Source organism: Ipomoea nil, unplaced genomic scaffold (genome assembly GCF_001879475.1).
Source record: "Ipomoea nil cultivar Tokyo-kokei standard unplaced genomic scaffold, Asagao_1.1 scaffold1361, whole genome shotgun sequence".
NCBI lineage: Eukaryota > Viridiplantae > Streptophyta > Magnoliopsida > Solanales > Convolvulaceae > Ipomoea > Ipomoea nil.
In genome coordinates, this window is record NW_017617789.1 from 118,451 (window position 1) to 137,445 (window position 18,995).

An 18,995-nucleotide genomic window follows, 5' to 3' on the forward strand; every position below is an offset into this window, starting at 1 on the left:
CTCCCCCAACCAAATTTTTTTAAGGAATACATTGGCCCCCAGCCCCCCCACTCAGTAATTCCACCCCCCCCCCCCCCCCCCCCCGCCCCCTTCTCAAAATATTTGCCCCTTCCTAGCTTCTCAACGATTCAACAAATTCTCCTTTACAAATTTACATCATTATATATTTTGTGGTGTTGGGTCACTCCTATGTGGCATGTATTACGGAGTATATTAAATACATGGGGAGAAACTAAAAGTTTGAGAGGTAGTTTCGGGATAACTCGAGTTCAATTCTCATAAGTGACGATATTTTTTGGGCTAGTTTTTGTGCCTCTCGGAGCGAACCGGATGGACTGGACCGTTAAACGGACAGAGAAGGACCTGGACAGTTGACACCAAAAAAAAGTTTGAAAGGTAGTCATGCAGCAATGCATGTGGACTGCTACTTTTTTTTTTTTTTTTTTTGGTAACTTTCCACTCTTCATTCTGTTTTCTCAAGAGTCAAGACCACAAATTCACTTTTTTTTTTTAAAGACTACTCCACTTCAACTCTCTATTTTATTACTCCATTTCAACTCATCTCAATTTTATTGATTCTATTCAGACAGTACGCAACAAGCAGAAAAAGAGGAGAAAATCCATTTTTTTCTTCTACTTTATTTTGCTTTGCTGAGGAGCAAAGAAAACCATCTTCTTTTTACTTTATTCTCCACTTTTAGTCAGAACTCATTTTTGCTTTGCTCCTTCCAAGGGTTACTGGGTTTGCCTTAGCTCCTTCCATGGGTTTGCCTTTTGCTATATCTTAATCAAATATTTTGAAAGTCAATTAGTATTTATTTCTGTCATCTAGGTATTCTCGTACTATTTGTACTTGTTTGTTAGTGAGGGATTTGATTTTTTTATAGTGGAAATGCCATAAAGTGCGAACCCGAAGACCAGTAGCCCCACCCCGATATAGATGGAAAAATTGAAAAGCAAATTGCAAAACAATTTAGTATATATTCAATTATAAATGATTGTACGTGGTATGCAAGAGATACGTTCTAAATTTTAGTAAATTTGTAATGTAGTGATGTATTTTGGTTATATTAAATAAATATTAATGTATTTAATTGTTCACTCTTAAATCGTGTTTCGCCCCCCCTCTTCATATAATCCTGGCTCCGTCCCTGGTTATACCATCTAATTAACACAATCAGCTAACAGTTAACAGCTAATAACTATTTACCAAATAGGACCAAAATACACAATTTTTTTGAGTATTATCCACATTATTACACTATAATCACAATCAATTAAGCCCAAGGTGCTTGACACACAAATTTAAAATTGATAAAATAAAATACACAAATTAAAACTGTATATCACATAATAAATATGTAAATCATTTTAGTAAAACATATTATTTTTTATAAATAACTATCATATTTATGAAAATGCTTTAAATTATTATTATTATTATTATTATTATTATTATTATTATTATTATTATTATTATTATTATTATTATTATTATTATTATTATTATTATTATTATTATTATTATTATTATTATTATTATTATTATTATTATTATTATTATTATTATTATTATTATTATTATTATTATTACACAAAAATATACACATGGTAGCCACTTGTCGTCGAGCAAAGGCGCGCACTCAACCTTTCTTTGTTTTGATCTTGAATCCATCTTTTTTCCAACCCATCCCATCCCCTCTATATACATTCTAGTTGTACTTCTTCTTTTTTTGTGTAAGAAGTGGGATGGCTTGGAGCCATCGCCCTTCCACCACACATTCTTGGGTCGATTCGGTTGTTGTTGCCCGGACTATTTCACAAAATGGCTAAAGTATTCCCTCGAGATTAGATCTTCTATCTATCTCTTCAAAATGTGCATTTGTCACCGACCTATCATTGGAACTGATTGTATTTAGATTGGTCAATCTCACATATTATTTAGTTCTTTCTTCCATATAGCCACGAAATCCATTATACTCTCTTTCCTGGTTTGTTTAATAGTGCACAAGCGAGAAAAGTTCATATTGGAGTTGATTTAAAATCACTTTCAGATAGTCGGAAATTTCATAATTTCCAGTAGTGCGCATCATCCACCCCAAGCTAAGGCACTATATTGGAGTTGGCAGAGGTGTATATGAATGCGAAACAATGGAACGTGCTGCCTTACAAGAGAGTGGCCTCTGTTGCAATGAAGTTATTTGTGAACCCAGAGAATTAAGGTTATGGATCATATCGGAGCATGCCATTTCTGATCTGGTGAAGAATATAAGAAGCTAGTTTGCACTTCTTGACTGATTTTTTTAGTTCTGCTTTATGAATTTTACTTCTATATAGTATCAATTTGATGACAAGTATAACATTTTGTTTCCTTTAATATAATGCTTTTTGAATTTTGCTCTCTATAACTATGGTCAGAAACCTCACATGGTCGGCCTGGCCAGTGCGGGAGGAACCTCAAATGGTCGGCCTGGCTAGTGCGGGAGGAACCTCAAATGATCGGCTTGGCTAGTGCGAGAGGTCTTATTCGCGACCATAATGGTTCCTGAGTTGTGGGGTTTTCTATTAAAATTGGTATCACTAGCAATTTCATTGCTAAGCTATAGGGCTTGAGAGAGGGGCTCATCAGACCTTTGGATCCCTCTAGCGCACCAAAAAAAAAAAAAAAGAAGCCTCAAATGGTGTTCAATTCATAGAACAAGATCTATCCATATAATGCAAGGTGAAACACAAAGAATAAATACCTCCACGGGGATTCAAATCTATAAACTCCCATTTGGGAGAGTCACAATCATGTCACTCAACTACAGTATCAATACTACTTGATACAATTTTAACATCTAATTACTGTCAGTATCAATAGTACTCGATACAATCTATATCTATCTATAGATATAGATAGATAATAGAATAGAAGTGCCTAGCTAAGTTTTCCCGCCCAAACTCAAGGCATTTATGTAATATCAATCATTTGGACAAAAATGTCATTTAAAAGTAAAATTAATTAAACTTTCCTTTCATATGGTAATTTTATGTTAATTTCAACTTGAATTTATTTTTTCTTTTTTTAAAAAAATAAAATAAAATTATTTTCAAAAAAAAAAATTAATGTATAGAAAATTTATCATTAAAAAGCTCTAATTAAGATATTTTAATTTGAATAACATCCATATTGATATATTTTATTTTATTTTTATTTTTAAATAAATCTATAGGTACATAAAGTCATTACTTTAGTGTACTATTTATATACATTAAGCTTTGTTTTTATTAACATATAGAAATAACATTATGAACATACTATAAAATGAATGGGAATACATGTGATTATGTGCATTTAGTTTAGGATTTTTGGACATTACAACTTATGTTTATAGACATATAGAATAAATATTATAATAAATTTCACTTTTAGTTCACTGACTATTATACATGAATCACATTTGATCATTGACTATTAAAATTTTCTAATTAGGTGCATGAGTATGTAATTTGTATCACATTTGGTCCTAAATATTATGAACATAGTACGAGATGAATGTTATTAAACATGATGCGTGTATAGTAATATTTATATACATTAAACTTTGTTTTTATGAACATAATGAACCTACTATAGAGAGAATGTAAATACATATTATGTATATTTAGTTTAGTGTTTATGAACATTAATGTTTATGTTTATAGACATATAGAACAAATATTATGAGTATAGCACACAATGAATATTACTAAACATGATGTGTTCAAAGTATATTGTATATGAACATTAAGCTTTATTTTTATGAACATATAGAATGAATATAATATTATGAACCAATTATAGATGAATGAAAATGTATATAATGTATATTTAGTTTTGTGTTTATGGACACTAAGGTTTGATTTATGGACATATAGAACAAATATTATGAACATAGTCTATATAATGTTATTAATTATGATGTACTAATTGACATACATCGTTTTGGACCAGGATCCACCATGGAAGGTGAATGATCCTGGTCCACCATGGAAGCAACACGCATGACCTACATTTACTAAAAAAATATATTATCTTGGAAACCTTAAACAATACATATAACCTACACTTACTAATCTTACATTATATTTAGTGTAATAGTTTAGTATATGCAAATTTTAATACTTTTAGACAGTCAAATACATTATTTGTTGTGATGACCACATTTAATTAAAATTTTCAAATTCAAAATTTGTGTCTAGCAAATCACTTTGCACTCTAACTTTTATATGTCCCTTAGCTTACTTATAAATACTCACAAATTAGGTTCAGCCTTTGTGATTTTTTTGGTATAGTTCTCATTGTATGCCTATGGTACTTTTGTAGTTTGACAAGTGATGGGTATATGGTCTTTTATTTATTTATTTATTTATTTAATCCCAACACTAAGTCATTAGAAAGCAAAATTTGATATTAGGTACTATACATACTTTATTATAATAAAATATTGTTAGAATATTATAAAATATTTTCAGTATTTATTTATTTATTTACATTATTTAAATTTGATAAATAATATAATTATTGAATATATTTTACTATCCCTACATCGCACGGGTGTTATACTAGTTATATATTATAGCAGGTATTATTATACCTTATATATTTATGTATTATACGGTTTATACCAAACATTATATTATTAGCAGTTTTAGCACCCATGTCAATCGACACCATAAATGAAAATTCTAATAATATAATAAAAATAAAAGGGAAAATGGCACTTTTTCCCCCTGTGTTATATATTTATAGCACTTTTTCCCCCTATATTATTTAAGTGGTAATTTTCCCCCCTGATATATTAAATGGACATATTTACCCTTAAAATAAATATTTCCTTTATTTTACTTCTCAACAAATTATAACCACAATTTGAAAAAATAAAATACATTAATTGTTGAATTTAGAATACTTTAAAAATAAAAAAATAAAATATTAAAATAATGTTTGAACCAATAGTTCAAATTGGATCCGAAATTGTGAAACAACGATTCAAAATAAAAACCAAATCGCGATTATATATACTTATATGTGAGAGTCAATATAAATGCGAAAAAAAACATACACTATTTGCAAATATTATAATTCTAATTTTAAGCTATTGCTAGTAGTTGTTCCGATTTGAACCTCTGGTTCACGGTTCAGAATCTATTTTTTTCACTTCACAATTTTAATAAACGGAAACCAAAATATTGGGTTATGTTATGAATCATAACCGTTTTTTTTTTATTTGATTGCTATAGTGTTCGGTTCAGTTCGAACCGAACCGTGGCCATCCCTACGTATAAACAATAATTTGTTGAACAAGAGAAATAAATAAAATATGTATTTTAAGGGTAAAAATGTCTATTTAATATTATCAGGGGGAAAAACTGCCACTTTTATAATAATTGAGGGGGCAAATATGGATGCATGAATAACTCAGGGGAAAAAAGTACTATAAGCATATAACATAGGGGGAAAAAGTGCCATTTTTCCAAAATAAAAATAATAGAAGTTTCCTTAAAGCTCACGTTGATCAGTCAAAAATCATGCTAAACTAGCGGCTGTGGAACACATGAAAAATACTTTGAATAAAATGTATTCAAACAATGTGATAAAATACCTACCATACATGTTTATTCATAAATAAACTATTCATTATTAATTATATTTTCATAATAATACTATGAATACAAGATGTACAAATAAGGTGACAAAATGAGTAACGTAACTTATCCAATCGTGACGTTTTTACTAGTACATAAATTATTATTTTTAGACCATATCTTTGAGATATTATATTGCTTCCCTGTGTTGGAAAAATAGCTTAAAATGACATATTAAGTGGCTATTTTATGGTACAATTATCAGTGGGGTCCACTTTCGATTTGGATCGGATCAAAGTGTATTCGGGTTCTTCGTATTGAGACGAAGAGATTGATATATTGTACGCTCAAAACGGATAATGGGTGAATAAGATATTGATTCTTAAAGTAGACCCATTGAGTTGGAAAAATGAAGGGAAAAGTGAGCTTTGTCCCACATTGGTTTGGAATGAGGATTTTTCCCCCCCTATATACAAGAGCTCTTTTGAAACTTGTAGAATTGTATAGTATAGAGGCTCTCTCGCGCGGGGGTGCAAATCAAATTCCAACTAGATGAGATTGAAAAAGGCTTGATTCAAGCCTCGAAAATTGGCTGGCCTTGTGAGTTCGGCCTTTTTCGTGGCTAAACTGAAGCTCCTTCCTTTTGTGACCGTTGGGGTTTTAATTCAGCTGTTAGTGGTTGCTGTTACAGGAGTTGTGGGGGTGCTTTTAAATGCCAAATTAAAAGCTATCTAACTCCTTGATCCCTATATAAGCGAGGGTAGTGAGAAGCAGATTTTACACACAGAGAGAACAACAAGCACACTACACGAAACTTTGTTTTTCCCAGCTTCAAAATTCTGCTTCTACTCCTTCTCTTAGCCATACTGTGTTCATAACCTTGTCTTGCTCGCCGGATTCTTTGTTTGAATGCTCAAACACTGAATCATAGCAAGTTTTATCATGGGAAGCCTAGACCACAACGCTCCTAGCATCTTTGGGAGGTGACAAATAAGGTTTTAAGGAAAGAGTGATCACTTGACTCTTGCAAAAACCCAACACCAAACACTAGCCAAATTCTCCATCTTTCCTTCCTTTGTTTTCCAGAAAATAATAATCATATTTTATTTGATTATTATTTATTTTTGTTTTTTCCACCAACGGATCCAACACCCTGTATCCAACAATTTAGATAAACCTAAGTATACTATCAAAAAACTTTTGTATATATTATCTTGTTTCTTTAATCTTGATCTCAAGATTTGGATGGACAGATAACTGTTCACTATCTGGTTATGCATGGGAACTATAATGTGAGTTTTTGCTATTGTATATGAGATTTGTCTTTTGTTTTTGTAGTTGATGATTGACACTTTGTCCTGTACAAAAAATAATGGAGACCCAAACTATCATTAATCACAATTAAGATTCACATTACTCCATTATCAACATCTTGTCTTTCTTGTTAACAAATATAAGAAATAAAAATACAAAGGTTATATCCCATCGAAATAAAGAGAAATACAATATAGTCTGCCCCTTAATTGGGCGGGTCCGATGCGATTGGGGATTAGTCTGCGCAAATTATGCTGTAGAAACATGTTCACTATGCGCATGGTGAAAACAAGAGTAGATCCATAATTTCTATATTGTACATTCATAATTTTGTTTTTCATTTGTTGTTAATGACGTTTCTCTCTTCGCAATCACATTATTTCGTCTTCGCAGTACAAATATTATGCATCTACAGTATAAAAATTATGAATCTACAGTACAGAAATTATGAATCTATAAATTATGAATCCCTCCCACCTAAGTCTCTTTTGGTAGTAGCTAATATTTTTTAACCAAATATTGAGGACTTAAAGATACAAAAGAAAATTACAAATAAAAAATAAAATAAACAAAGATCATAAACATATTTTATATATATAATGAAAATGGCTAAGTTTTAGGTTGGATTTACCAAGGATTAGTAGAAGAAGAAATAGAAGAAGTACTTGAACTCAAAAGTTGTTCCAAATACTCTGCGCCTAAGTCTTCAAAAACCAATAAATTTTCCACCTTTATTTCCCTATTATTGCAACTCTTTTTGCAGCTTTTCTTCCTGATCGAGTGTTTCTTCTTGAGCGCCATCACCGGAGAACACCCCTCCTCCACCGTGCACCTCAACTCCCGGAGCGACTCCCGGACTGTATCCACCGGAAAATTCAAGATCGCCGCCGACCCCCGCATCGAGAACGCCGCTTGGTCATAAGCCAGGGCGGCCGCCTCCGCGCTATCAAACGTCCCCAGCCACACTCTAATCCCGTTCCTAGTCGAATCCCGTATCTCCGCCGCGAACTTCCCCCACGGCCGCCGCCTCACCCCTCGGTACGGCTTCTCCTTCTTCGTTTCCTCCGAGCTCACTTCTTCTTCCTTGACTATTGTCTCCGAGGAATTTGTCTCCGAGTTTTCTTGCGCCGCCTCCGCTAGAACTCCGAAGAGGAGCATTTCCTCGGAGTCGTTCACGTTGAACGGCAGGGAGGCGTCGAAACTCCGGTAATCCCACTGGAAACATTCCGGCGGTTCGAAAGAGAAGTCTGAATTTTGAACATAGAAGGATGAGGAAGAAGAAGAATCCATTTTTATTTCTTTAGCGTTTGCTCTGTTTTAGACTATACTCTGTTTCACTCTGTTATTATGATTATGAGAATAAGCATGGAATTCTGCTTCTATTTATACTCAAGAGTGGGACCTACGTAAACTAAATCTAACACTTACATAGTACGAGTATTATTTATGGATAATCTATTCATTTACGGGAAAGTCTGCAGTTGCTATAATGTTATTCAACAGTAAAAAAGTTTGAAGCTGTGACCTTCTATTTGGGAGGATCACATTTATGTTGCTTTATCACAACGTTTTTAACAAAAGATAATTTTATTTATTTATTTATAAATTTTTTAAATAATGAGAGAAATCAGTAGTCACTATCGGATAGTATGCATTAGGTAAATCTCGTTTTCTGATTTTAGTCAACAAAAGATTGCAAGGAGGGAAGGTAATCATTTGATGAATCATCTCAAATATAGATAAATTTAATATTAATAATTATAATAATGTAGAGTAGTGGAGAAATGTGGATATTGCATTTTGATGAAAATTAGATTTTATTATTAGTAATTTGTTATAAATAATCTGTAAATTTCACTATAATAATCGTTTTAAAACCAGTGCTTTTTCCAAATTTTGGAAAGTAGTAATATTTTCTGAAATTTTGGTAATTATATATATATATATATATTTTTTTTAAAAAAGTTAAGACAGACGAAGGAGAAAGTGACGAAAGGTGTCTAAGGAGGATGTTTTTGAGATTTATTTGTGAATAAAATATTGACAACTTGACTAACGAAGTAATCCAACACGTGGGTCAAATCTGTTCTGGCGGCCGAGTAAGAGATTTCTGTTCAATGATATCATAAAGTCCAATTATTAAGCTTTTTTTTTTTTTTTTTTTAACCTCATTTTTGGGGGTTTTTAAAACTGAATTTTGTTATATTTTGTATTCATGGTTTGGTAAAGCGTAATGCATTTCTCGTGTACACTTACCAATTTGCTTTTTGTAATGTTTTCATTCTTGAAGATGCATGTTACAAACTATAATTTTCAACTTTGGATCGGTGAGAAATATCTGATGTAATAATTCATAAATTATAGATAAAAAATAAATTAGAATAAAAAGATTTTGTGAGACGAGTTTAACTAAGAGTGTCAGTAAAACTTGAACATGACTTTATATATATATATATATATATATATATATATATATATATATATATATATATAATTAGGATCAAATGCAAACTAGTCTTAACATTCGAACTTACAAATGAACTGCTAAAGTATTGCACTGCAACTACTACATGAATGCACCGCAACTACTATATGGATCATGGATGTACTGCAACAGTTCCGGGACATGTCTGGATGAACTTGTGGTGCATTCGTGTCCGGTGCAATACAATCCTTTAGTAGTTTAAAGATATGCATGTTAATGCCGGTGGACACTTGAACGCGACCATATATATATATATATATATATATATATATATATATATATATATATATATATATTTATTTATTTATTTATTATCAAAAAAGAAGTATAGCTACAATTTCTATTTTAACTAAAAAATTTATGAGTATTTTCTGTAATATCCGTTGTTTCGTCATTGTTGATATTACCCACTTAACTTCCAAGTGAGAGCAAGAATTACTTAAATTTGGTGAGTTGAGGATAAAATATATAAAATAATAAATGTGTAATTTCATTAAATTTAAACTTCGATATAATTAAAATAAAATATATTTATCAAAGATCAGTATAATACAAGGAACATTTTTCAGCAAATTATTTCACTTCATTTTTGGACCTGGAAAGGCTGGAATAAACAAATCCAACTTCTATTTTGGACATACCTTCCAATTTCTATCAAAAATGTCTACGTTTTGATGACACCCCATTTACGTTGTAAATATGTAATTTTGCATTTCAAAACAAAATTAAGATGGTCCAATTTTGTTATTTTCCTTTTTTTTAAAAAAATATTATTTATTTATTTTTTTTGAAAACAAAAAAAAAATTATTTATTTAGTAAAGAACTAATAAAAGAACATCCGATTTTTAATTATGTTCTTTTTCCTCGAACTTTCCCAAATGTAAAACTATTTCAATACGCCTAAAACTAACAATTGAGGATGAAGACTTTGATGAATGATATGATGACAAAACCGTTTGAGATAGTCCTAATGTCCATAAATGGTCGCACTTTTATTAAAAAATGTCCAATACATCATATCTGCGCCATTTTCTATGCACAAGTGCACAACTTATGGTACATTTGAATTATGTTCAAAGTGGACAGATTTCTTGTTGGATCCTTAGAGTTAGAGATTCAACCTATAGTGCGGAGGGTGTCCATTTTATTGCTAAGGACAAAGAAGGAAGCAATGTTACCAAGGGGTATTGAACGCACAACCTTAAGCATAACAACACAACTTCTAAACCACCAAGCTACTAAATATCTTGTATATTAAAGAGCAAGAAGTTCTACTTATGCATGGGAGTGCGTTAGAAGCAAAGTAGTGGGGGACACGTGTGTGCTAGGAATGATGGTTGCCCATTGCTGTCCATTTGTCAACATCCGTGAGTCCTTCAACAATATAAATAGGCATCGTTCCCTCCCCTTAAAAAGCATCCATTGGCTCACCAAACCCCTTCTGGTTCATTGGTCTGAGTCTTCTCCCTTCTACTGACATACCAGGGTTCAATTCTTAGCGGTAACATTGTTATTTCTATTTTAATTATTTTGGTTATAGCTTGTATTATTTATTTATTATTTTGTATTATTTATTTATTATTTGGGCTGGTGTCTCAGGCATTGTACGTATTCTTTTGGGTCTAGTGCCCTAGGTAATAATATTATTATTTTCCTACCCCATTTTGTTGCAAATTATATCGTGCACCAGGACACATAATGCATTGTGTGCCCTGGTAAAAAACGACGTTGTTTTGTACTTTTTGTTTTTGAAAATTTCGTTTCCCGTGTTGCTGTTAACTTCTTTAAAAAAATTTCATGTTTCGAATATACATAATTATATAACAGAATACACATAATCTTTTTTGAAATGATGACACACATAATCTAACATAATACATAATATACATAAACTCTTAACTCTTAAAAAAATTCCATGTTTCAAATATACATAATTGTATAATAGAATGTACATAATTGTATAACAGAATAACAATAAAATTAAGATGGCCCAATTTTGTTATTTTCCTTTTTATTTATGTATTTATTTAGTAAAGAACTAATAAAAGAATATCCGATTTTTAATTCTGGTGCCTTTTCCTCGAACTTTCCCAAATGCAAAACTATTGCAATAGGCCAAAAACTAACAATTGATGATGAAGACTTTGATGAATGACAAAACCGTTTGAGATAGTCCTAATGTCCATAAATGATCACACTTTTATACGTTATTTTTTTTTAATGTCCAAGACATGATATCTGCTACATTTGCTATGCACAACTTATGGTACATTTGAAAAAGTAGTTACAAGGGTGAATTGGAAATGTAATGCAAATCATATCCATTACCATTTAACAACAAGAATTATACTTTATTTACTCGATCATTACTTTCGGTGTTAATACAAAATTTAATTTATTAGATAAAGATGTTCTTTGTCATCATTTATTATTATTATTATTATTATTATTATTATTATTATTATTATTATTATTATTATTATTATTATTATTTTGTCCCAACTTTTTTTTTTTTTTTTGCAAATATGCATTTTTTTTTTCTCATTGCTTTCACTACTATCATGACTACTTATAATGTTGCTTTAATATCTCTTTTAAAAAACAACATGAAATTAATAAATTGATAATTCATCTCCTATTTTTTTAATAAGAATATATCGTCACCTATAGCCTATATATAGGACTCTGTTGACCATTATTTTGTATATTTTGTATAATTCTTCATGTCACGCTTCTAGAAAAGTCACACCCTGGACCCCTCGATATATCAGTCCCATACAGGTCGCTGCATAAAAAAGATTTCATATATACAACATCATATTCTTCCCCTAATTTTATTTTATGAACATAAATTCTGTATATTATGACCATGAATTCTATACATTATGAAGTCAAATTATGTGTATTGAATTAGGGCCCACAATATAACGATTGTAGTTCTATTACTACTGGAAATTATGAAATTTTCGACCACCTGAAAATAATCTTAAATTAAGTTGATACCAAAAAGTCCAAAAAGTGGTCGGAAATAGCAACAAAGGTTTTTCCGGATACCAAAAGTGGTCGGAACAAGATTTTTGACTTGATTTAAGATCACTTTCAGGTGGTCGGAAATTCCATAATTTCCAGTAGTGTATTACACAACTTTAAAATCTTTAATTTAAATTTGAATTCTAAATTTAAGAGCCCATCACCGCTCATGTCCTAGAGACTTGATGAAAGAGGTAAGTTACATGGTATGGCTGATGAGTACTGGGAACCCAGAAGTTGTGTGCATATTCACAATAATAATGTATGTATACAACAGTAGGATATATATATACAAAAAGAGATATTCACGGAAGTAGAAGTATACAGGAACTATAACTATATATAGAGTTCTAATATACCCCCTCAAGCACAAGGTTGGTAGGATACAACATTGAACTTGTCTCGAAGAAATTCAAAACACATAGCCAGCAACGGTTTTGTGAATATGTCCGCAAGTTGATCCTTGGACGAAATAAATTAAATTGACTTGAAGTTCACCTGGAGCCACCTTGTCACGTACAAAGTGATAGTCAACCTCCACATGCTTGGTCCTTGCCTGAAACACCGGATTGGCAAAGAGGTACGTCGCCCCTAAGTAATCACACCACAACCGAGGTGGATCCACGGTAGGAAAACCAAGCTCTTGAAGCAAAGAAGCAATTCAAGTAACCTCATTAGAGACATTGGCCATATACTTATACTCAGCCTCAGTAGATGGTCGAACCACAGTGCGATGTTTGTGTCACACCCACGACACCAGATTACTGCTCATAAACACAACAAAGCCACTAGTAGATTTCTCATTGAAAGGACAACCAACCCAGTCGGAGTTAGAGAAAGCATAGAGATCACTGGAGGTTGAAGGCCGCAATCACAATCCGTAATGCATTGTACCCTTCACATAGCGAATAACACACTTAAGCAAGCTCCAATGCACCACCGTCGGAGAATGCATGAACCGGCAGAGCTGATTAACAGAAAATGACAAGTCAAGCCTAATAACCATTAAATACTGCAAGGCACTCGCTAGGCTGCGATACTGAGTTGGATTTTCATACGGCTCAGCAAGAGAACCATCCGACCGAGAAACTGACACATCGGTAGCAAGAGGCTTATACTTAGTCATACCTGCCTGTCTAAGGATATCACCCATATATCTGCATTGAGAAAGAAAAATACCACCGTCCACCGAAATAGTCTCAATCCCAAGAAAGAAGCTTGGAGCGCCCAGATAACGAATCTTAAACACCACAGAAAAAGCGCTGGAGCCTAGAAGAAATCAACTGAGAGTCATGACCGATAATTAGAATATCATCGATGTATACCAACAGAAAAATCTGCGACGACCCAGCATTTGAATAATATAATAGGGAAACATCAGTCTTAGAAGATTGAAAACCAACAGAAATAAGAAAATCATGCAGACGCCTAAACCAAGAACGAGGAACTTGCTTCAAACAGTAAAGAGAGCGCTACATCAAACAAACATGATTAGGATAAACTGGATCAGAGTAACCAAGGGGTTGCCACATGTACACAATTTCTGCAGTCTACCACTCAAAAAAGCATTATGTACATCCAACTGCAGCAAAAACCAGCCATGCGACAAGGCAAGATATAGCAACAACCTCACCGTGGTAGGCTTAACGACTTGGCTAAACGTGTCGAAAAAAATCCTCACCAACTACTTGATTAAAACCTTTGGCCACCAAGCAAGCTTTATGACACTCAATAATCCATCAGCTTTACGCTTGGAATGAAAAACCTACTTGTAGCCAATGATATTCATGCCAGACTTTGCACGAACCAACCACCAGGTGTTATTATGTAATAATGCATTAAACTCATGATCCATCGCCTCACGCCACTCTAGAAAACGAACATCCTAAGTATAACAGGTACGATACGAAGAACCAACTATAGCCACTATAAGATGACACTAAGGGACCAACACCCCAAGGTCCCACTTCAACATTACCACGTGGAACCTGTATAGAAGAAGACTCTACAAATGAATAGACAGCCTCATCAAAACGCACATGATAACAAATGAATATTTTTCCAGTGTTAAGATCCATGCAACGATAACCACAGAAAAACTCATGATAAACTAGAAAGACACAAAGAGCAGACCGAAAATTCATCTTATGTTTATTATAAGGGCGAAAGCATGGAAACACACAAACACTTGAAACCACGAAGGAAAGAATATGAAGTTGGAGAACGAAACAATATAATTTGGAAAATGACTCTCCAACGATGGTAAATAATTAATGAGAAAAACTGACTTCTCAAAAAGCAAAATCCCAATACCTGGAGGGAGTATTGCCATGAGCCAACAGTGCACGACCAATCTCAACAACATGACGATGACATACAACGTTTCACACAGTCATTTTGCTCATGTATATACGTACAAAACTTACGATGTACAATACCAAGAGACAAGAACACAAAGTGCAATTTACGATACTTTCCTCCTAAATTAGATTGAATAGACTTAATGGAGCGAGAAAATAAATGTTCAACCATAACACGAAACTAATCAAAAACCTTATAAATATCAGATTTCAAACGCAAAGGAAAAAACCAAGTATAACGCGTATGATGATCTACAAAAAGAACAAAGTACCGATATCCATCAGACAAAAAACAGGCGTATGGCCCCAAATATAAGTGTAAATAAGATCAAGTGCATTAGCACTAGATGACTCTACGCGAGATAAAGTAGAATGAGAAGATTTGCATAACTGACAAGCATAACACAACGAAGACGAGCTAACATTTTTATTGCTAACCGAATAAGATTGTAAGACTCGACTCAAAACACGAAAGTACAAGTGACCTAAACGATTATGCCAAGAAACGCAGCAGGACGGGGAGAAACAAGTAGCGGATAGAGAATTCCCGAACTAGGACCTCTAAGTTGTACATCCCTGGTGACGAGATCCTTCACAACAAAAAATGAAGGGTGAAATTCAAAAAAGACATTATTATCAGAAGCAAAGTGTTGAACAAATAATAATGATGTAGAGAGAGCGGGAATATGCAAAACATCAGACATCCTTAAAAACCTATAGGACGTAGGAATCGAAGCATGACCAACATGGGAAATAGTCAAACCTGCACCATTGCCAACACGCAACGTATCATCACCGTGATACCCCTCATACGCCGACAATACACTCAAGTCAGGGGTAACATGATTCGTGGCTCCAGTGTTAGGAAACCACCTATGCGACAAGAGATTACTGCCATGCTCCACTAGTGAACTATCACCAAAAAAGGCAAGGTGAGATTGCGGGCCGAGCAATTAGAATATCATCGATAATAGGTAACTACAATGTGACCACGGTTGCGACAAATATGGCAGAGAGGATATCCACTACCACGCCCCCTCGCTCACCACGTCTAGCAGGATGAGCTCCACGACCACCACGCCAGCGTCCTCCATCTATCACATGTTCAACCACCATCATTTGAGCGGTCATGACGCTGATCCACCATAGCATAAGGTACACCAGTCCGTCGTCCACCATCACCATACGAACCCTTAGACGACAAGAATCATAAGAATCAATGAATTGCTGAGCCAACAAAAAAGCATACAACTCATCAATATCAGCCGGAGACCCTGAATTAACCGGCAATGACGCTATAGCACGAAACTCTGGCCGAATACCACGAAAGACATAGAGGTTTTGTTCATCCAACGACATTGGATGCCCAGCCAGAGTAATCTCCTCAATTATCACCTTCGCACGCACGACTTAAAATCTTTAATTTGATTTCCCTTTACTGCATAGCTAAATTTTTATTTTTGATATTTTTTTCCATCTAAGGTGAATTTAAAATTTATAGTGTTTTCTGTTATGCAAAGTAAGGATAAGTTTTACAACTTTTGACAGTGGACCAAAACAATTAATTGTAAATATTTGAAGGATTTTAAAACGTTTTTCCAATAGTTACATTTTTAGGGCTCAAACTCAAGCCATTCGATAAAGTAGTAAGAAATTTACATCATCTTATCTACACCTGAGGGATAAAACCATAACTTTTTGTTATTCAATCACAAGATTTTTTTAATTTTTTTTTGGGCTGTTTATAGAAATGTTGACTTTTCTTCACATGATTAAACTGTGATTGTTGTATTATGTGTGCTGACGTGGTGGGCGCTTTTCTATTCTACGAAGAGAAATAAAAGAAAGTGTTCACAGTAGTCTAGTTTGAATCATCAAAGTGATGATAGCTTAACTCAATTCACATGAAATTTGATTTGAAGTCTAATACACATTGAATGCAAATAATAGTGCCATTGGTGCTATATAGTATAATGAGATATCACAAGATACAAGTGTTACACATGAATTTGAGTTTAATTATGTGTTTTAGACTTTTAGTAACATTAGACAATAATATCATGATGAAATCAAATCGTACATTGTTGATATGATTGATTTAAGATGACACTTGCTTAATAATTGAAGTTTAATGTAAAATCACAAAATAGTATGCATGATATTACACGAATTTTCAAGAATCACAAAAAAAAAAAAAAAAAAAAAAAAAAAAAAAAAAGAAAAAAGTTACGTGTCTTACCTCGACTTGTATACCTAATAAAACATTCTCGATCTTACGTTGGATAGGTGGCTACACCATAGGATTCATGTGAACCAATTTAACGTTAGTGGCCATAATTAAGTTTATCCAAGTTAACCTATTCTTTTACCATGATTTATTCACTTAAACCCCCCAAATAAATAGATAACAAACACAACCAGAAAACAAAACACAACAAAATTGACTGATGGCCAGCTGAAAACGATGGATTTTGATACGTCTAGATACAGATAACCAATAAAAGGAACCAAAAAAAGTCATGGAAACTTGGATGTCTTGTGAGGTTTTAATTTGAAAGTCTTCCAGGAAGACTGGATATATAAATTCCACTGTTAGAGTAGGACCTCCTGTTCAATGGTGAGCGCCAACTTGGATGTATATATTTTTGGAAATTTCTAGAAAATCCTTCTTTATTATTATTATTTTTTGGAGGGGGCATTTATTATGGTGATGGAAGTTTTCAACCACAGTCAGTTCACGTACCGGTCTATTAAGTTATATTGATTGATATTTATATTATATAAATGAAAATATTTTGTTGGGTAAGGTTAAATCTATATGAAATTCACAAGAAATAAATTTATTTTTAAAGATATTGGAAAAATAGCACTTTTTGTTTTTTTTTTTTTTTGTTTTGTTTTTTTTTTTTTTTGTATTTATATATATATGAATTAGTAATTTCAGTACTTCAATTATAGACATAAGCATTATTAACCTTTTTTTTAAAAAAAAAAAAAATTATAAAGTGGAGGTTTTGGTTCCTTAGAGACCATTAAAGTCCATGGTTTTGGTTCCAGACCATTAAAGTCCATCACATTTGTATTACATACGTTAGTCTTTTAGTTAATATTGGAATACAAACGTAAATTATAGTTCTAAACCATTAAAGATTGTCACTTTGTAAAATATTGACCAAAATTGTCACTTCATACTCAACCGATATATTTTAAAAAGGCAATTTTTTTTCTTGACGAGGGAATAAATCAACAACTACTATTTAAGAGTGTGCATTAGATAAACTCCATTATTGTGTAATAGCTTGCAAATCAAGAAAAAAAAAAAAAAAAAAGACATTTTATATCCATCATTTGGTAACTCTAACAGTACAGTAGGCTAACTTTGCATAGACAAATTCAACAAAAGTCACACTCATATAGTATATGGTAGCTATATATTCTTAAATAAATTAATAAACTATATATGTTCTAATTTGACCAAGTCACCCTTCACTTATTTTATAATATTTACTTCTGAATTCATTAATGACAAATTCTACATCAAACGCTAATATCTAATTTAGTTTCCAAGCTATTTAATGCACTGGAGTTTCCTCCCTCTTTCATCGAGGTGACTGCAAACTTCTTCTCTCCACTTTCGTATTACTATTCCCAATCTCAAGCAGTGATGAATTGTGTTTGTATTTTAATTTCATTAATTCTTTCCCATTTTGTGAACGTGATCATTGTGCAAATATTTTAGTGCAATCAATTGGCGTGAAAACAAAATGACAAACAAAAATGCCCTTGTTTGAAATGTCTATTGTTATCCTTTGTTGAATGGTTTTGATTTCCACCTAAATACTTATATTACACAAGTATTTATTATCCTGTTTCTTAAAAGTTTGTATTAAAAGTGCACGTTTAGCATTAAATATTACATTTTTCAAAATGTAAAAGTGCAATGCGCTTAAGGTTTAAATTTTAGAGTTTACGACTTAGTTCTTTTTGTTATATTTAGTTGAAGGGCTCACTTTTTACTACTTAGGTTTTAATATTTACTATTTAGGTTTAAAATTTAATTTTTTCGTTGATACTTTTAAAAGTTATATAGAAATTCACTTTAGGTTGTTAAAAAGTGCATAATATAATGTTAAAAATTACACGATAAAATTGACGATAATTACAATAATTTCATCATGTTTTTTAAAGTTGGCAA

The 18,995-nt window shown here is 32.5% G+C and overlaps 1 protein-coding gene and 1 long non-coding RNA gene across 2 annotated transcripts; one reads left to right on the top strand and one right to left on the bottom strand.

Annotated features, from left to right (window-relative positions):
• The first annotated feature begins 138 nt into the window (after positions 1-138).
• On the top strand, positions 139-18,761 carry LOC109185754. The gene is made up of 3 exons (XR_002055036.1): positions 139-250; positions 397-700; positions 18,752-18,761. It is a non-coding gene; the product is annotated as an uncharacterized LOC109185754 (long non-coding RNA).
• LOC109185753 (ethylene-responsive transcription factor 1B-like) lies at positions 7,490-8,285 on the bottom strand. Its single transcript, XM_019335707.1, has one exon. The coding sequence runs from the start codon at positions 8,212-8,214 to the stop codon at positions 7,552-7,554; it is 663 nt and encodes a 220-aa protein (XP_019191252.1). The 5' UTR covers positions 8,215-8,285; the 3' UTR covers positions 7,490-7,551.
• Positions 18,762-18,995: the final 234 nt, after the last annotated feature.